Source organism: Rattus norvegicus, chromosome 19, assembly GCF_036323735.1.
Source record: "Rattus norvegicus strain BN/NHsdMcwi chromosome 19, GRCr8, whole genome shotgun sequence".
NCBI classification, from domain to species: domain Eukaryota; kingdom Metazoa; phylum Chordata; class Mammalia; order Rodentia; family Muridae; genus Rattus; species Rattus norvegicus.
The window spans coordinates 340,015-360,545 of NC_086037.1; the positions used below are offsets into that span (position 1 = coordinate 340,015).

The 20,531-nt window shown below is 47.0% G+C and overlaps 1 protein-coding gene and 1 pseudogene across 2 annotated transcripts; both read left to right on the forward strand.

The window, feature by feature from the left end:
• The first annotated feature begins 852 nt into the window (after nt 1-852).
• Nucleotides 853-1,442, forward strand: Med29-ps1 (mediator complex subunit 29, pseudogene 1; annotated as a pseudogene).
• Nucleotides 1,443-10,629: 9,187 nt separating this feature from the next.
• On the forward strand, nt 10,630-12,504 carry Ciao2b (cytosolic iron-sulfur assembly component 2B). Of its 2 annotated transcripts, NM_001144854.1 has the most exons (5): nt 10,639-10,824; nt 10,982-11,061; nt 11,303-11,428; nt 11,806-11,851; nt 12,250-12,504. In NM_001144854.1, exons 1-5 carry the CDS (start codon nt 10,677-10,679, stop codon nt 12,345-12,347), a joined length of 498 nt encoding a protein of 165 aa, NP_001138326.1. In that variant the 5' UTR covers nt 10,639-10,676; the 3' UTR covers nt 12,348-12,504. The 2 variants fall into 2 exon arrangements, with proteins under 2 accessions (XP_038953906.1, NP_001138326.1); XM_039097978.2 differs by lacking the exon at nt 11,806-11,851 and having other exon boundaries at nt 10,630-10,824; nt 12,250-12,487.
• Nucleotides 12,505-20,531: the final 8,027 nt, after the last annotated feature.

The following is a 20,531-nucleotide window of genomic DNA, read 5'->3' on the forward strand; positions in this document are numbered from 1 at the left end:
CCATCATCTTCTTTGAAGTAGTATGGGGGTGCTGCCAGGAGCTGATGTGTCTCACAGTCATAAAAGCCTTTTGTTATTAAGATATATTAAATGCCATAATATCTCCAAATGAATAAGAATAATGGCTCATTTTCTCCTCATTTCCAAGTTTCTAGAACAGTCTTTTTCCGCAATTTTTAGTAATTGTGTATAATGTGGATTGTCAGAATTTTCATTAGAAAGCCAAACTTGACCAGAAATGAAAAGAAACATTCATTAGCCAATAAAAGAAACACTGGGATGAAAAAAATAAGAAGTAAAAGTGTATTCTGGCTTGCTATCTGCTGAACAGTCCTTGGAAAGTTTCCTATCTATGACAACCCTTAATAGTTTCATGATAGGAAAAGCAAGAAATCAGACAAAGGGATCTATTCAACTTCACCGTCTGACAATATTAGAGTTACAAGAGAAGGGTGAATAAGTTTCTATGGATTTAGCTTTGTAGGTGTTACTTACACTGAGCCAAGAAGTTTGTAAGGGCATGTATTCTTCCATAAGAGAATATCATGAAAATGAAGTGTGGAGGGTTTCGTTGAGACACAATTCCTATGCTCATTAAATAACATTACCTAATGTTATTAACACACATGTTTTGTTTATTGGAAATATAATTTTATAAATATAATGTAAGTCATCAATGTGGCTACCAGGTGATTTGTAAATGTTTACACCTAGATGAATAGCAGTTTGAAGTCCATTAACTTCTCAAAATGTCAGGCCGAAGATTCCTGAGAAGTTTACAAGAGTATGCTGAAAATGGAAACATCAGCTCATTAATAAACTAGATTAGAAATGGTTTTAAAATTAGGGGAAATGGCTGTGGCCCAGCCACAGGCTGTGGTGGTTTCCTCTGTTGCCAGCGTGTCAGGTACGGGTTCGGCCAGTGGTCCGGGTCCCCAGCAACAGCCGCAACCAACCCAACTAGTGGGTTCTGCCCAGAGCGGGCTCCTGCAGCAGCAGCAACAGGACTTCGATCCTGTGCAGTGCTACAAGATCTTCATCCTGCAACTGAAGGAGAGTCTCCAGACTTTGATGAAGGTTGCAGCCCAAAACCTGATTCAGAACACTAACATTGACAACGGACAGAAAAGCAGTGATGGACCACACAGCGCTTTGACAAGTGTCTGGAGGAGTTTTATGCACTCTGTGATCAGCTGGAACTCTGCTTGCACCTGACCACGAGTGCCTTTCACAGAGCTGTGACAGCGGCAAGCACTCTCCAACACTGGTACCCACAGCCACAAAGCTAGATGCAGTGCAGGCTGCACTCCCCGCAGTACCTGGCTGTCATCAAAGCCCAGATTACCTGTGCCAAAGGCATTCACACTGACCTGGTGTACTGTGCCAGCAAAGTCACTGGCAAGACTACTGCACCCTCAACTGGCCCTACGGGCGGCCTCTGAGGTCTTGGTGAGGGGAGAGGTAGAGAATGAAATCTGGCCTGAGGGAAAATAGGTGGTTCCTGTTACGGATTTATTTGTCCCGCCACAGTTAGTAGCTGAAACCAGCAGGGGGCAGCAGAGACTAGCAGGCAGCACAGGCCTCAACCCCACCTCTGTTGCCTCCACCACTCTGCCCCAGAGGTCATCCTGACTGCTGATGACCTCTGTTCTGGAGACTCCCGTCTCCCACCTGGCCCTGGCATAGCGCTGACTGGGCCCTTTAAACCTTCCTCAGTCTAAAAATAAAATAAAATAAAATAAAATGCCATATTAAATGACACATTCTGCAGATCTCTGAGTTGTTTGAAGACCTTCTATCTAAAGTATATCTGAATAGGCAAAAGATGCTTGTTTCTAGCTAGCTATTTAGTATCTGCCTAACTTTTAAACCTATTTTTGAAAACTAAGTTTTTTCAAAGCCTACTTTTAATGATGGTTCTTAAATGCTTTAACCTCCCTTCTAGCCCACTACCCACCAGAGGTAGTGGAAAAGAAAGGATATGGGGAAGTGGACCTGTTTAGAAATGGTTCTTTGGCGCGAATCCTGCCTGCGTTGTCAGGAAGTCAACAGTTCAGTTCACAGGCCAGCAGTGGCAGCTTGATCCACTGGCAAACACTTCACAGATCTATCAGCAGTCCAGCTCAGTAGTGTCAGGATAGCAGCACATAGCATGACCTAGCAGGAACAGCCAGGCAGGAGGGATGTGGAGCAGCAGGGGTGTCAGGAGCTGCTCTCTCCACAAGCAAAGATCAGCGAAGATGCAAGACCAGCAAGCATGCACAGCTAGCTCCGTAAGCCAACTGAGCCCAGCCAAGCCTCATGCTCCTCTTCCTGTCTGTTGAGTCCTATTTATACTCCCTCCAAAATCACCTATCCTCCACAGGTCTTGCCTCAGCCCGCGTGTCTGTCTCAGCTAACCTCGCTCTGCCAATCAGCCCACATACTCGGAAGTGGCAACAAGCTACAGCAAACCACTAGGGGCTTTGGTGCGTTTCTCTCTATGGAGTTCTGACAAAAGATGCTCAACTCAGCAATGCAAGCCTGACCAATACGTGCTCACGTGTCCTTTCAAATGGGAGAAAGAGTTTATTGAGCTTACCCTTCCACATTGCTGTTCATCACCAGAGGAAGTTAGGACACAAACTTGGAGGCAGGAACTGATGCAGAGGCCATGAAGGGGTACTGCTTACTGGATTGCTTCCCCTGGCTTGTTCAGCTTAACCCGGGACTACCAGCCCAGGGACAGCACCATCCACAATGGGCCCTCCCACTCTTGATCACTAATTGAGAAAACGCCTTACAGCTGCCTCATGGAGGCATTTCCTCAAGGGAGGCTCCTTTCTCTGTGGTAACTCCAGCTTGTGTCAAGTTGACACACAAAACCAGCCACTACAGAGGCCCTCAGTGACTCCAAGCTCAGTGTCATAGAGCCAGTGTCTTTAGTTAATTGGACACCATGGTAATCTTCCTAACCCTTGGCTGCTGCACCAACTGTAGGAGGGTCCCCATTCACTCTGCTGCATTGACATTCAGAGACTCTTATTGATGATGACAAAGACCACAGAAAATGTAGAGAGTTCCTCTGGTATTTTTCTGTATACAAGGAATTTGTGAGTGTGTGTATGTGTATGTATGTGTGAGTGTATGTGTGTGTGTGTTTTGTGTGTGAGTGTATGTATATAAGTGTGTGTTTGTATATGTATGTGAGTTTATGAGATACTGTATATGTATGTATGTGTATGTGTAAGTACATGTGTGTGTGTTGTGTGCATGAGAGTATTGCAGGAGTGTGCATGCATGTGTGTATGTGTGGGTGAGTGTGTATGTGTGAGAATATGCATGTGTTGTGTGTACTGAGTGTGTGTGTGTGTGTGTGTGTGTGTGTGTGTGTGTGTGTGTAGCTCAGGGAAGCATCTGAAGTGACATACCACTACACTCCCATTTGATATAATCAGATTTAAGACCAATAACCAAAATTATTGGCAAAGAAATGGAGCAACTGATACAGCCACACCGCGGCTAGAGGGGAACTAAGACGATCATGTGGTGTTTGGGGAGGGCAAATTGGCATTTTCTCTGAAAGTTAAGCATCTGTGCCCTGTGACTCAAAAGTTCTACTCTCAGGACATTAGCCTGAAGAAACAAGTGAATGTGATCACACAGTTAAAGGTCCAGTTTGCTTGTTTGTGTTTGTGTTTTGTTTTGTTTTGTGACAGGGTCTCTCTAACATAGCCCTGGCTGTCTGGGAACTCACTATGTAGGTCAGGTTGGCCCAAACTCACAGATCCTCCTGCCTCTGCCTCCCCAGTGCTGGGATTAAAGACCTGCGCCACCACTCCCAGCTTTAAGTCTTGTTTGAAATAATCCAAACCGGAAGTCGCTCAGATGCGTACCAACAGGCGAGTGGGTAACAGTGCGGCGTGTTCACTCACAGTCAAAGGAAAATGACGTCCGAATATCAAAGGCATTGTGCTCAGTGACAGAACCTTCCACGTGTGATTCTTTTCTGTGATGGAGGAGTCAAGGCTCTGGTGTTTCTGAACTATATTCCATTTCCAAACTTCCAGAAAGGTGTTAGATGTTGCCTGGGAACAGGGCTCAGGTCAATGCTTAATGAAAAGGAGCACAGAGAAACATTTTTTTAGCCAGAAAATAATAAATATTCTCTATATTTGAAGTGGGTGTGGTTGCATGCGTCATTTTTATTCCAATTTACTAAGCTATGGAGGTAAATGGGTGAATTTGAGTGCGTTATCACTGGACGGTAAAGATCCTCAAAAATGAGACAATTACTGAAATCTAAAGTGCCCGCTGACACTCCTGATGAAGGGCCCTGTTCGCCTGCTGAAATGTGCTTGCAACCAGCAACGTGTTCCGGCTCCATTCGGAGCATCATCTCCCTTCTCCCAGTGCTCGAAGGCCGGCTAGCAAGCGCCTAAGCCCTTGTGGCAAACTTTATCTTTGACTGCCCTCTGGTGTTGAAAGTGAGTAAAGCAAGACTCCTCGGTTCAGTAGACGAAATGCAGCGGCTGAAAAGACCTTCGTGTTACCATGCTTATCACCCTGTACAAAGCTTAAGTCCAAGTGGATCAAGGACCTCCACATCAAACCAGACACACTCAAACTAATAGAAGAAAAACTAGGGAAGCATCTGGAACACATGGGCACTGGAAAAAATTTCCTGAACAAAACACCAATGGCTTACGCTCTAAGATCAAGAATTGACAAATGGGATCTCATAAAACTGCAAAGCTTCTGTAAGGCAAAGGACACTGTGGTTAGGACAAAACGGCAACCAACAGATTGGGAAAAGATCTTTACCAATCCTACAACAGATAGAGGCCTTATATCCAAAATATACAAAGAACTCAAGAAGTTAGACCGCAGGGAAACAAATAACCCTATTAAAAAATGGGGCTCAGAGCTAAACAAAGAATTCACAGCTGAGGAATGCCGAATGGCGGAGAAACACCTAAAGAAATGTTCAACATCTTTAGTCATAAGGGAAATGCAAATCAAAACAACCCTGAGATTTCACCTCACACCAGTGAGAATGGCTAAGATCAAAAACTCAGGGGACAACAGATGCTGGCGAGGATGTGGAGAAAGAGGAACACTCCTCCATTGGTGGGATTGCAAACTGGTACAACCATTCTGGAAATCAGTCTGGAGGTTCCTCAGAAAATTGGACATTGAACTGCCTGAGGATCCAGCTATACCTCTCTTGGGCATATACCCAAAAGATGCCCCAACATATAAAAAAGACACGTGCTCCACTATGTTCATTGCAGCCTTATTTATAATAGCCAGAAGCTGGAAAGAACCCAGATGCCCTTCAACAGAGGAATGGATACAGAAAATGTGGTACATCTACACAATGGAATATTACTCAGCTATCAAAAACAACGACTTTATGAAATTCGTAGGCAAATGGCTGGAACTGGAAAATATCATCCTGAGTGAGCTAACCCAAACACAGAAAGACATACATGGTATGCACTCACTGATAAGTGGCTATTAGCCCAAATGCTTGAATTACCCTAAATGCCTAGAACAAATGAAACTCAAGACAGATGATCAAAATGTGAATGGTTCACTCCTTCTTTAAAAGGGGAACAAGAATACCCTTGGCAGGGAAGAGAGAGGCAAAGATTAAAACAGAGACTGAAGGAACACCCATTCAGAGTCTGCCCCACATGTGGCCCATGCATATACAGCCATCCAATTAGACAAGATGGATGAAGCAAAGAAGTGCAGACCGACAGGAGCCGGATGTAGATCGCTCCTGAGAGACACAGCCAGAATACAGCAAATACAGAGGCGAATACCAGCAGCAAACCACTGAACTGAGAATAGGACCCCTGTTGAAGGAATCAGAGAAAGAACTGGAAGAGCTTGAAGGGGCTCGAGACCCCATATGTACAACAATGCCAAGCAACCAGAGATTCCAGGGACTAAGCCACTACCTAAAGACTATACATGGACTGACCCTGGACTCTGACCCCATAGGTAGCAATGAATGTCCTAGTAAGAGCACCAGTGGAAGGGGAAGCCCTGGGTCCTGCTAAGACTGAACCCCCAGTGAACTAGACTGTTGGGGGGAGGGGGACAAGGGGGGAGGGTGGGGAGGGGAACACCGATAAGAAAGGGGAGGGGGGAGGGGGATGTTTGCCCGGAAACTGGGAAAGGGAATAACACTCGAAATGTATATAAGAAATACTCAAGTTAATAATAAAAAAAAAAAAACAAGTCTTGGAAAGATCAAGAACTGAAGGCAAATACCTAAACATAATAAAAGCGATATACACAAGCCCACAGTCAACATGAAATTAAATGGAGAGAAACTTGAAGCAATTCCACTAAAATCGGGGTTAAGACAAGGCTGCCCTTGTCTGAAGGGATGGCTCAGTGGTTAAGAGCATTGACTGCTTGAACTCAGGACCTCTGGAAGAGCAGTCAGTGCTCTTAACCACTGAGTCATCTCTCCAGCCCCAGGATCGAGCTTCTTTATGACAAAGATGTTTTAGGAAAACATGAAGTCAACACAATTTGGCACTTTTATATAAAGACATCTTAGAGGGTTTCCTTTTTGTGAGGGTGGGAATGACAATAAAGTAAGAATGGAAATTAATGACATAGAGGACCAAGGAGAATGGGGGTGTCACAGGATCCAGGAGTGTGCAGGGAACTAAAAAAGGCAGATGGGTCCTCCATACATGGAATAGGCACTCAGGGACACAGGGGACAGCAATCCTTTGTATTGGCTATGTCTGAGCCTTCTGACACCCACATCCTCCTTTCAGACATGCACATTTAAACATTTTCACAGTGTAGTATGATCATGCAAGTGTGAGTCTCACCATGTCTAAAGAACCTTTAGAACAGGAACAGACATCAGTGGGCATCAAGAAACCAGGATGGTTCTTGTGGGCACACATACACTGTCCCAGGCTAGACAGAATAGTGGACTGGTGCTCATTTTTTTTGTTTGTTTTTGTTTTTTTTTTTTTTTTGGTTTTTTAATGCCACTCAAACAGGAACAGGGTTATACAAATGGGCAAATTGTTTTAAAATACCCATCATGAGTGGCCTTTAATCTACAGAAGCTGTTGGAGGCGTTTTTCCACTGTTGGCAACTTTGCTGGCTGAAATGGAGGCCTTTGGACACTAAGTTTTGAAAATGTCTATGGCTCGTGTCTGTATGTTGAAGACCAATGTCCAGTGTGATGGTATTAAGATTCAGGCCAGTCATGTCTGGATTATGAGTACTACACTGTATTTCCTCTACCCAGAAAGACAAAAAGGGAAATCTTTAAACCAGATAGTTAACCCACACTGCGCAGCAAATCTGCTGGTATCTGAATCTTTATTTAGAAACCACATAGCTCATGACATATACACACATACATATTAAACTTATTCATATCTCTAGATATAGATAGATAGAAGATAGATAGATAGATAGATAGATAGATAGATAGATAGATAGATAGATATTGAATCTATCTTTGAATCCCTGAGCTCATGAAATCCTCCAGCCTCAGTCTTCCTAGTAGTTGGGACACACATATTTACCACAGCATTCAGCTTACAATGATTTTGCTATGGCAGCTTGGGTTATCTATAAGCCATTTACAGACTGAGAAAACTCGAGGCTTCCTAAGAGGTGGACATAAGGTTGTGGTACCCACTCACCTCTGTCTCCTCCAATGCTTCAGATTCATTAAAGATGTCTGGGACTTGGAGAAGAAGTGGAAAAGGATGGAGAGAAGATAAGATAAGGAAGAGGGAAAGGGAGCCAGGTCACTGGGGTGTGAAGGAAAGTTGCCATTCATTAAGTCAGACACATGCAATGTCCTGAGGGAAATTAGTGAGCATGTAAAGCAAGACAGGACACCGGCAGGCTTGGTACCAAGCAGCCTGCATAACTGTTAGTGGAACAGACAGATGAGAAGCAGGTGCATGGATATATGGGAGGAAACACACGATGACTTATTGGATGAAGGCATTTGCTGCAATGCCTGGGGATGACCTGCATTCCACTCCTGGAAACCACATGCTGGAAGAGAGAACTACTCCTGAAACTTGTCCTCTGACCTCCACTTAACACACTGTGGCATATGCCCTCTTCTCAAATATAGTTAAAATGTTAATGAACATGAGACTCTTCACAACGGTGCTGGAAATGTGGGGTTAAGAGGAAAGAACCACAGCAGCCTGACCCAGAGCTCAGAGCTCCCTTAAGTCCCCTGGGCCCCAGGAGAACTTACATTGCTGGTTTCATCCTTCACACCACCCCACAGTTTAGGTGGCCTCGGGGCGGGGGCCAGGGGATAAACCAGAGGAGCCCTAGAGGTAGCTGGGCATACCACTCAGATGAAAGACGCTTTACTCAACATACCCCTACCCCCATGTTGTGGGTCATGATTGGACTGACTGAGTTGAGTTTGTTCTAATAGCTGTTGCCGCAGTGGTGGGTGTTGCTACCTCCTTGTGACCTTTAGGTCAGCCTTGTCAAGGTACTCTTGTTTCCAAACACTGGTTTTACCCCTCGGGAACTGCTGCCATCATTCAATCCAGCAATGGGCCACATGTGCTGGTCCCAATGGCACAAGTCTGTCTTCCACCATTTCTGCCTCTCCTGATCTACAGAAAGAACTGTGGGAATCACATTGCATATTTCCCGTTCTCTAGACTCACAAGCTGGACATGACATCACTCATGCCAAGAATGATGTTTCTGCCTGCTAAGGCATTCGGGGCCTTCCATAGCCTGGCTGACAGCAGGGAAATGAGACAGTCTGGTAGGGAGGGGCTATGGGATAAAGTAAATGCTGCCTCCTCAGGGCAGATCAGATTCAACTAGCCTAGTTGGAGATCATTATGGACCACATTAGGATCCCTGAGGCGAGAAACCTCAAGGGGATGCACAGCTGAGCTACTAATAGGACCTACAGACTGCCTGACATATCCCCTTCACCAAGGAAGCCAAGCTGTGCCTTTGCCCCAGGTCCAGGTGAAGTATGTGGGGAACAGAACACAGGGGCCTTCTACTGTGTGTGTGGGATATGAGGTAGGAGTTTCTGTATCTCCCTGGGCAAGGAAGACCTTTTCATTGACCAGTGATGAAGGGAACATTCCGAACCAAATGCCAGAGGGAAGGACTTATTGTCATTATTATCCTGTGGTAAGGGACAGCTACAACCACAATCACACCCACAGCCACTCACATGACCACGTCCCAACCACCACCTAGAGGTTTCTAACCTCCAAGACCAACACCCCTCAGAGCTCTTTATGCTGAACTGGATCGTGTGTTGGGTGTCCTCAGAAATATCTGACCCTCCTAATGCTACATAGAGGTCCTATGGTTAGAAGTTCATTGGGTAGGTGCACTATTCCCACACAGTCAACTACCCTCTCCTCCGTGGTGCCTCCTCACTTCCAGTCTCAGCCTCTGATTCTACACAATTGTGTAATTTTTACCAGGTCCCTGTCCCCTTCAAGAGTCTCATCCTGCAGTGGGAAGAAGAGATTCAAGAGCCCACATACCATAGCATTTAAACAGCCGTAAAGTCTGCCTGGACACATTGTCTTCAGAATCTTGGTTTGTGTCTAGGTATGCTGTGTTTCTCAGACAGCAACAGAATACATACATATCAAGGCCTCCTCCAGAAGTTTGGTTTGGACAGCTGGTAGGCTGGGCACAGGGTGTGCCTGGTAATGTCTTTCCTGCAGGACAGCAGTACTGAGTATGTTGCAGTGAGCCTCTGACCAGCAAGGAGGGGACAGCAATGGACCTTTTAAGACATCGAGAACTTTTCTCTTAAGTCTTGGCTCGCTGTGTTAACTGCCCCTGTAACACATTCCCATGGTAGGAGATTGACTGGAAAGAATAATGCAGAAACCTATAACTGAGTACACACTCAGGACCCAGATGGAGAATAGAGCCCACCTTCAGGGAATTTGATCTGGGTGAGGAGAACTGCACGTGTATTTATGAGGGGAGAGGAGAGTTGGGGGTGGGGGGAAGACTTTATTCCCTATAACTCCTTTTTGCTTTCAGGACTCATAGTTTAGGGGATCCACCTTCAAGTATACACATCTTATCTATTTTAGTTCCTGGTCAGAGAGGCTACATCGGTCCTCCCAGACTCGTGAATATGACGTTTTTTAATGACACCCATGCCCCGTAGGCCTTTCTTTTTCAGTAGAATTTAGGACCGCTTCTCTACTTAACATGCATGTAACTAGTGCTGCCTATCCCTACTAGGGAAAAACAGCGTGTTATCTGATCTGCGGTTCCACGACAGCAGACAGCGAGCTTGAGCGTCCGAATGCCCTTTCAGCCCAGGAAAAAAAGGTCCTGAAAAAGGTCGTGTGGGTTCAATCTCAAAGTGCCCTTGTCAAATGGTGTTGGCTTCCTGCGTTCCCGCCCACAACAGGATCACACGGCTAAGAACCGCGGGAGACCCTTCAGATGCCCTGGCCAAAGCTACCAGCATTTTCCCGCCTTTGGAGTAGCCTGCACGACAAACACAACGCTTCTAGCGGACTACCCGCTGGATCCCGGGAGTGTGGCATGTCCCTTGCGCTACCCCGTAGCCACACCACGCCTTCTTCTCGTTCCCAGGAAGTGCGCCGTAGGAGCGGAAGTACACACCACCAGGGGGTTGTGGGAACTGCGGTTCCGGGATGGTGGGCGGTGGTGGCGGCGGCGGCGGCGGCGGGCTCCTAGAGAATGCTAACCCCCTCATCTATGAGCGATCGGGGGAGCGGCCGGTGACGGCGGGTGAAGAAGATGAGGAAGTGCCGGACAGCATCGATGCCCGGGAGATCTTCGATATCCGTCGCTGCTGGGCGCTGGTGGGACAGTGGGGGCTTGGCGTATCGGGAAGAAGTGATGTGCAACACGCTGGTGGAAGGGTGTCCGGGTTAGGCGAGCCCGCAGAGATTTTAACTGGGCCAAAACTTAGAGTTCCTTTTCCTTCACTTGGCACATCTTATTCGCTCCATTAATGACCCGGAGCATCCACTGACACTGGAGGAATTGAACGTAGTAGAGCAGGTTCGAATTCAGGTGAGTAGTTTGCTCAAGTAATCAAAAAGGTACCATTGTAGATCAGAGGCTGGTGTTCTCCGTTCACAAGCACATAAGAGGATCTTTGGGAGGGGTGGTTGTTTTTCTAGTTTACGAATGTTCATGTTTATGGAGCCCGTAAAAAATGGGTGATTTGCCCAAGTCAGTAAACTAAAGAGAGTGTCTTTGGTCTAGGGCCGGTCGTGTGATCATTGCGGTCTGATCTCCCTTATCCATCCAGGTTAGCGACCCGGAGAGCACAGTAGCAGTGGCCTTCACACCCACCATCCCTCACTGCAGCATGGCCACACTTATAGGCCTTTCTATCAAAGTCAAGCTTCTGCGATCCCTTCCCCAGCGGTTCAAGGTCAGTTGGAGTCGATCCCCAAAGGTGAAACAGCTACTGGGGAGCGGGGACATCAGAGTGGAGATTGGAAGGATCCAAACTCACAGAGTTGAACTTCGAGGAAACTCCAAGTCGATGTGACAAGGATATTGGAAATACACCAGAAAATAGAAGCGTGGTAGAAAGGGCGGCAGGGAGCTGTGGCTGGGCTTGATGCAGGCACTGGAAAACGTTTAAATAGTCGCTGACTAGGGCCTGAGCTAAAAATGGATTGACTGCAGGTGGGCTCGGGGTGGGACAGAAGAGCCAGAATGAAGAGGTGTGACTGGGAGGAAGATGGTGTCCAAAAGATATGGACAGGTGAGTAAGCGCTCATGCCCACGTTGTGTTTCCTGCAGATGGATGTGCACATTACGCCGGGCACCCACGCCTCAGAGCATGCAGGTTAGAGTGGGCTGGTGGGGCCCAAACTGTGGGAGGCCTCCCCATTGCCACAGCAGTGTATGGGGCAAGATTAGGACTAGGGTACTAAGTGAATGAAATGGCCAGACTACAGTCTAGACCAAAGCTGGCCTGACTTAAATCTCCTGCTTCCCATGACCCTCCCTCCCGAAGTTCTCAAGTACACAGGGACAGAGACGGAATGAGCAGTCCCTGGCCGTGACAGGTATTCCTAGTGAAGAAGCTAGTTATGGCACAGGCAGTAAATATATCCTGATCCAGGCTTGGAGTCCTGAGACGTCAGAAGAGAACCTCATCGGTAGAAATATAATCTATACTGGGGCTAGCAGCCTGGCCGAGTTGTTTTAACCCTGTTTTTCCACCCTTCTTTTCCCACCTAGTGAACAAACAACTTGCAGATAAGGAGCGAGTGGCAGCTGCCCTGGAGAATACCCACCTGCTAGAGGTCGTTAATCAGTGTCTGTCTGCCCGCTCATGAGCCTGGCTTTTGACCACCAGCCTGCACACAGAGGTCCTGGCTTCGGCTCCACAAAAGGCTTCTGGCTTTGTTTTCTTGAATCACTGACAAGGAGAAACTTAACACTTTTTATTTTGTAATAAACCCTTAATTTATATTCATTTCCCAGCATGCCTTAGTATCTCTCATAGTGGACTTATTTGCGGTTGTGGGGTGGGGAGTGTGTGCTTAGGTAGGTCTGTGAGGTGCCCTCATCGCTTCTAATTCCTCCCAGTGGGGCTGGAAAGATCATGGCTCACCAGTTAAAAGCACTTACTGCTCTTAAAGACCTGGGTTAGATTCCCTGCACCCATATGGAGGCTTACAACCATCTATAACTTCAGTTCCATGGGATCTAACAACCTATTCGGGTCTCCATAGGCACCGGGAGCACACATGTACACATAGGTATAAGCAAATAATTATACACACAAAATAAGTCGGCAAGCTGGGTGTGGTGGTACACACTTTTAGTCCCAGCACTCAGGAGATTGAGGCAGGCAGCCTGGTCTACATAGAGTTTCTGGATAGCCAAGGCACTATAGGGAAATCTTGCCCCCTCCCCAAAAAGTTTTTTAAATTATCTTTTAGCCCTTCCAATGTTTCACTTACCAAAAGTTGCAAATGTTAAAAATAAAAAATCTGAAGAATTAGATACATATACCTGGATAGCCAAGCCCCCAAAGAATTGAAGTCTATAGATTCAGCTGACCTGTTGTGACCCTGGCCTTGTTTATATGTGTTTAAGAACTGCTTCTAGAGGGATCTCCAGAAATGTGACCCTTCGCTTTAAAGAACCATGCCCTAAATTGATGTAAGTCTGTTGTTGTCTTAGTTTCTTTTCTGTTGTGGTAAGACACCATGACAAAGGCAGCTTAGGAAATGTTTGGTTTAGGGCTTACAGTTTCAGAGGGCTAGTGTTCATGATGGCAGAGCAATGACATGGTGGCAGCAACAGCTGAGAGCTCACGTCCCAATCTACAAGCTGGAGGCAGAGAGAGTGGGGGACTAGAAATAGTTTGCCTTTTGAAACTTCAGATCCTGCCCCCAGGGACAGGCCTTCTCCATCAAGGTCACACCTCCTAATTCATCCTGGTCTCACCTGCTGGAAAACAAGTATTCAAAAGTATGAACGGGCAGGGGCCATTCTCATTCAAACCACAAAAACTATATAACCATGGTGTTTATCTGACCAAAATATGAGCCATTCTAATCTGGGAATGGCAGTTGCATGCCTGTAATTCCAGCACTTGGGAGGTAGAGGCAGAAGGATCAGAAGTTGAAAGTTATCCTCAGCTACACAGTGATTTTTAAGGTCAGCCTGGGCTATGGTCTGTCTCAAAACAAAACTGATATCCACACTGGTCATGGATAGGTTTGCCAGAAACAGCACTTAGGTTTTTCTCAACGTTTGTGTGTTGTGTCAGGTTCTCTTAAGCTTCTAAGACTTCCTTTTCCCTTCCACTGATAGTCTGTTCTCCATACCTACATACATGAAATAATTTACAAAAGAAAGCAAGTTTTGGGGCCAACGGCTAACTAAGAACGTGTACTGTTCTTATAGATGGCCTGATTTTGGTTCCCAGCACTCATATCAGACAGCTCAGAACCACTGTAACTCTAGCTCCAACCCCTCTTCCTGCCTCTGTGGGCACTCAACACACAATGTGGCATATACATATATATACATGTGTGTAAATTTAAAACTTGGTTTGGTTTGGTTTTACTAATGACTCAGCAGTTTAAAGCACTTGTTCCTCTTGCCCAGAGCCCTGGTTTGATTACTAGCACCCACATGGTAGCTCACAACTATTACTCTAGTTCCAGGGGATTCAATGCTCTCTTGTAGCCTTTGCAGACACCAGGCACTTGTGTTTTGCAAACATATATGCCAACAAAATTCATAAAACGTAAAAGCTCTCCTTTAAAATGCAAATTTACTTTGGTTCACTGCTTTGGAGGTGACAGTAAGTCCACTTGTAGTTGGTAGCTTTTGGGCCCGTGGTGAAGTAGTACATTGTTTCAGAGTACTTGGCAGAAAAATTCTGAAAGGGCCAGGATTGCTGTCTGTGCTTCAAATGTGTGCTCTAGAAGACCTTCCCTTAGGCCCAGCCTCTTAAAAGTTTCCACCACCTCTCTGTAGCTCCACTTGGAAGAATAAGCCTTGGGCACTAGGATCTTAGGAATTTTTTTTTAGATCTAGGCTGTAGCACCCACCTTTGTACATCTTCATTCTGTCTACCACCCCCTCAAAAGATCCAGGCAAGTTATTACAAAGTCCCACCATCTGATGTGTTTCTTTGTCAGCTAGAAGTAGTCTAAAGGAAATGAGCTCAGCTCTGGGGGTTTGCTCAGGGAATGGTGTGTATGCTATGACTTAACCTGTAGATATGGTACCTGTTTGCCTAATGACAAATGCTTAGCCTAGTCCCCAGGTCAAGGTGCTCCTTGTGTCTTCTGACAGGATCCTGGGGAACCCTCACCATCAGTCTTTGGGTAAGGCGGTTGTCACCCCAGGTGGTGGGTAAGAGAAGCTCTGCTCTGTAAGATGATATGGTTGTGTCTGGGGCCTCTGCCTCCTGTTGACCCCCCCCCCCCCGAGTGTACTTTGTCATCCAGAGAGACTTAGATCTTAGCCAGTGGGAAGCTCTTGTTTGGTACTCTGCCTTGGGATTCCCTGCTTCAGTCTCGTTCTCTGATGAGAATGCCCATCCCTACTGAAGCCCAGTCGTAACTGGGCAGGGTCCTCATGGATCCTTATCAGGTTGCCTGAGCACTTTGAAATGTGTCAAATCTCCTGTTCATTTGTTTTGGTTTATTGAGTCAGGGTCTTACTCTTTGTAAAAGTAGCTTTTATTCTGATTCAGTTGTCCTCTCAGACTTTCTGCCTCTGTCTGCTAACCGAAACCTAGTCCTGGAATCCTCTAGCCCCAAACAACCTTATCTAGGCCCAGAATATTGTCAGCCTCTGAGACTTGCTGCTGAATAAGCTCACCCTTTCTTGTTCTTTCTGAGCTCTGGCTGACTGGTTGAACTCAGCTGTTCTGGGTCAAACTCCTCTCCCAGATGATTGATTCAATCTGCCTTTTCTCTCAGCCTCTGACTTTTACTCTGCTTGGCCTCAAACTAACTTTGGCATTATGTTCTAATCTTTTGGCTCCTTCTCATTCTCTGGCTCATACTGTCTTCACCTGTGTCTAGCTTGTTCTCTCTTCAGTCTGTCTCTGTAAACCTCTCCTAGTAAAGCTGCCTCCTTCTTCCCTCTCTGCTGCTGCTCTACTCTCCCTCTCAACTCTACTGTGCTGCCCTCCACCAACTCTACTCTATTCCTGTTCTGTACTCTCTTCTGTCTGTCTGTTTGTCTCTCCCTTAAGTAGCTTCCTCTCTCTCTCTCTCTCTCTCTCTCTCTCTCTCTCTCTCTCTCTCTCTTTCTCATGAGAGATAGGAAGATCCTATTCTGTGATCTTTCTCTGATTCATTACTTTTTCTGCCACTCAATTAGACATCACTTTCAAACACAAGTGATTCCTTCTACAAACTTACTTTACCGTCAGTTTGGGATTAACGGGATGTCTGTGTTTCAGCCAGAGGGAATTAAAAGTGTGCTAAGGGCTGAGACACACACACCCTAACTAGAAACAAGTTCAAATATCTTGTAACAACTACTTGTGTAGCCCAGGCTGGCTTTGAACTCACTGTATAGCCCAGGCTGCCTAAGAGAGTCTTGAGTACTAGGATTATGCACGTGTGCCACCAGGTCCAGCTCAGCAAATCATCTTGCTTCAAGTGGTGGTTGCTTTTCTTCCTTATGTACACTTTGCAAGTGAGAAGTGATCTAGAATATCCTAAAGACTTCCAGCCACAGATAAAAATACTTCTCCCTTGGCTGGGGTTGCTGGTTCCCCCATAGAAAGGCCTAGGCCTATTCCAGAGACCTAAGCAGGTCCTAGACCCCAGCTCCTAGTCTCAGTTCATTCTTAGGAGGAGTAGCTTTCCCAGTCTAGTGACTAAGAAGAGGAGGGGCTTCTTGTGAATACCCAAGACCAAAAAGATGAAGCCATTGCCCATGTCATTCAGATTCTCATCTGTTGACATGGGAATAGGCATGGCAATCTCTTTGGGACCTCTCTATGCATGTGTTAACTTGCCCTTGATCTATCTCAAATGATCTTCCAGCCACTTGGTCCTCCATGTTCACAAGTGGAAAAGCTGAATGTTTCAAAGATGGGGTGACCCACTAGGGTGATTAGACCCAAACTGCAAGCCTCCCCATGTGTAAACCTCAGTTTGGCAAGCCCCATCTGTCTGAGGTGGTCATGGTATCTGTCTGTGTTCAGCCATGTTCAGGGTAGGCAGGTGCTTTCAAGTCATTCTGCTGGTCTTCCTGGTAGCTGGGGCTACTGGGGTGAGAGACATCAAGCTTCTGGCATTTCAGTCCCTTTGCCATTCTTGACTCATCTGTGTCTGGCCACTGGCTGTCTGCAGGATACCATCTGTGAATATTGGACCAGCACCCAAAGAACTTTCTGGAAGCACAGCTGTGCTGTGAAGGCACAGTAGTGGTGGGGGAGGGATGAAGTCTGAGATTCCCTGAGACCTTCCACCTCATATATCTAGCTCTATTTCAGGACTGTGATCCCTCAAGCCTCGGTTGCTATGTCTACACAATAGGAATAACAAATCCCAGCTAAATGAGATTGCCTCAGGGATGACACATGAGCACACTCAGCTCCATTTATTTCTCCCATCATTCCTGCCCTTGACAAAAGGGTCTGGCACACAGGTACTTAGCATAGCTCAGTGAAATGAATGAATGGCACCACAGCACAGCAGAGGCCCTGAAGGAAGAGGGCTGTGGTGTGAGGAGGGTGGTGGATGCTAAAGCCCAGCCGTGTTTGTTGCTTTTCTCGTTGTTCTTACAAAATGCATGAGAAGCAGCAACTGTGGGAGAGGGGTTCGTTTGGGCTTACAGTTTGAGGATATACATCATAGTAGGGAAGGCATGACTTCAGGCACATGAGGCAGAAAGGAAAATGGATGCTGGTTCTCAGTTCTCTCTCTCCTTGTTATCATCTTAGATCCCAGTCCTTGAGTGGTGCTACCCACATTCAAGATGCATCTTCTTCAGTTAAACCTTTCCACCTGCAGTCACAGACAGAAGTTTCTAAACACAGTCAAATTGGCAATGGAGATTAACCCTCAGACGTGCTAGGTTACCTTTTCAACATTTAGTCACTTGAGGGAGTGGGGAGTGTCCCACAGAGAAGAGGTGGGATTAGATGACAGAGTTATCTGCATTGTCCCTGAGTTCCCCAACCTTCCTCCGGACAAAACATCCTCCTGAAACTACTGAAGCAGAAGCAAGAGAGAGTCCACGGATTCACTCAGCCTACCCCATCCAACCCAGGATGATGAGAATATCCGTGTGCCTGCTAAGATAGCAATAGGTACCACTCTTAAATCAATGGCCTATCTCGGCAACTCATGTTACTTGCGTCTCAGAACTAGGGAGACAGGGAAGGATTGGGGAACCCGAAGGGGATAGAAACTCCACAAGACCAACAGAGCCAACTAACCTGGACCCTTGGGGCCTTCTAGAGACTGAACCAGCAACCAAAGAGCATACACAGGTCTCCTAGCCCCCAGCACATATGTAGCAGATATGCAGCTTGGTCTTCATGCCGGATCCCCAACAACTGGAGTGGGAGCTATCCCCAACTCTGTTGCCTGCCTGTAAACCCTGTTCCCCTAACTGCCGCCTTGTCTGGCTTCAGTGGTAGAGGATGTCCCTAGTCCTGCAGTGACTTGATGTGGCAGAGTGGGTTGGGACCCAGGGGATACTCAGAAAAGAAGGGGAGGGGGTGCGGAGAGGGGCTGTGTGAGGGGGAAGTGGGATGGACGCTGTGATCGAGATGTGAAGTGAATGAATGAATGAATGAAAATGAAAGAAAAGAACTAGGGAGACATTATCCTTGGCTTACAGTGGAGGAAAGTGAGGCTCGGCTGGGGCAAACCAATGAAGGTGGCACTAACAAGGTACAGAGCTGGCTCCAACCTGCTTGCTCCTTCTGGGCAGCTGAGAGAGCTGAGAGGACCAGGAGTGTAGCAGGAAATGATCCTAAGGTCATGTCCTGATATTGGATCCTGGCTATACCTAGGCTTGTGATGATCATCTCTGACCCGTTGGCATAGCCAAGGAATGCCTGGGGTCTGAGTGGCTCTGTGTGGATGTCGTTGCCTTGGCAAAGAAGATACACTGTTGAAGTCAAAAGCTCAAATTACCAGAGGGGAAAGTCAGCCCTGTTTCCCTGTATGGCCCCTTCTGGGAAGGCCTACAGCTATCCTATACCCGTATTCTGCCAGACATTCTCCTGGACACCTCAAGGTTCTTTCCAGCCACACTGTATGTGTATGCCATGGGGGTGTATGTGTCATAAACGGCGAACTCGGATTCCTGCCGGGAAGCGGTGTGCTGACTCTAGAAGCTTCTGACGGAACAGAAGAGACAGAAGTCTCTGATTCCTTCCTCCTACTGAGCCTTATCCAAGAAACAAGTCAGCAGGGACTTCCTAGGCCTCCATGATTCCTCCTTCATGGAAAGGACACGTAAGCAGGTGCCTTGGCTCTCAGCTTTCGCTTACTTTGAGGGCCTTGAGAACAAGAGAACCCTGCATCATAAACCTCCTAACCTTATCCCTTAGCCACTTTCCTCAATTCAAGGCCTTCTTAGGTGTTGCCAAGGAGACTGATGCAGTACCAGAAAGGCTGGCTCAAGTCTCCATGGCAACCTGCTACAGCCCACTGAGGTCCATCTATGTATGATGTCACCTGAGCCTCAAATGGGTGCCCTTCCACCCCCACCACAGTCATTGTAAACATCTAAGAGCAAGTTCCTGTCCCAAAGTACGTCACAGCCAGTACACAGACAGACAGACAGACAGACAGGCAGGCAGGCAGGCAGGCAGGCACACACACACACACACACACACACACACGCGCGCCCAATCTTCACCCTAGAGATGAGCAAGGAAAGAATAGTTATGATATCCAGTAGTTCAGGACTGGGAACCTGAACGCTGGGAGAGAGGCAGACTGGGCACTAGACCCACAGCCCGCCCATCAGCTCTCCTTCCCTCTGAGACTATACCTGTTTTCACTCAGTGTCTGAGAAAGGGGAGACCCGAGGCAGTGATGGTACTTCATCTAGTTTTGCCATTGGCACATGGGTACTTAGTATGGATGAGAAGTGAGTCTTAAACAGAGCAGAGGCCCTGGGACTAGTTCCTAAAAGCTACCCCTTGCCCATAACCATTTATGCCCCTCCTCGGTGAGATGAGGCCTAGCATGGGGCTCAGGAGCAGGAAAAACTTGAAAACTCTAAAGGAGTTGGCTCTTTCTGGAGTCCCCCACTGTCAGCCTGGATCTCCCCAACTCTGGGCAGCCTCATGCCCAGAAACAAAATGGCTAGGGCCAGGGTTAGATATTTTTAGCAGTTACTGGCAGCTGCTTGGCATGCTTAGAGTTAGGGTGGGGACTTGAGTTTGTGTTTTCCTTTTTCTGGCCCTGTAGTTTCTCTCCAGGAGACAAGCACCTAGTAGGCCCTAACAGAGGACTCCATTGCACCCCCTGAACCTTCTAAGGGACCCTAAGAATTCATGGATGACACCAACCCTCAACCTGAAGGGCAGTCTCTTTGGGAGACTCTTTAAGTCCCAGAACAAGGACAGGAATAGGAAGGGCTTAGTGTTGAAGCTAGAAATGCTGGTTTAAGACCCTCTAAATTCTGGTTAGGTCCATGCCTGGAGGAATGGGCTCCATTGGTTCTGAGTGTGTCCAGTCTATAACATGTCTATTAGCTTGGGTAACAAGCCAGGACTGAGCCAAAGAAGAGAAAATTCATCTTTAAAGAGACAGACCTAATTTTTCTCCAGATGGAGTTGTACTTCACTGGTCCAGTTACCCACTACTGGCAGCCTCTGAATTACACACACTGGTGCACCCTCCTCAACTCACACTCCCTGTCCCCATACCTCCCCTCCAACACCCCCCTCCCCCGCCCTGTGCCAGCCTCTTTCCAGCTACCTGCCCCGCCCCTGGCGGGTTTGAGGTCCTAGAAGGGAGGGGGGGATTCCCGGGGGCGAGTGGATGCGTCAGCCTGGGCAGCAG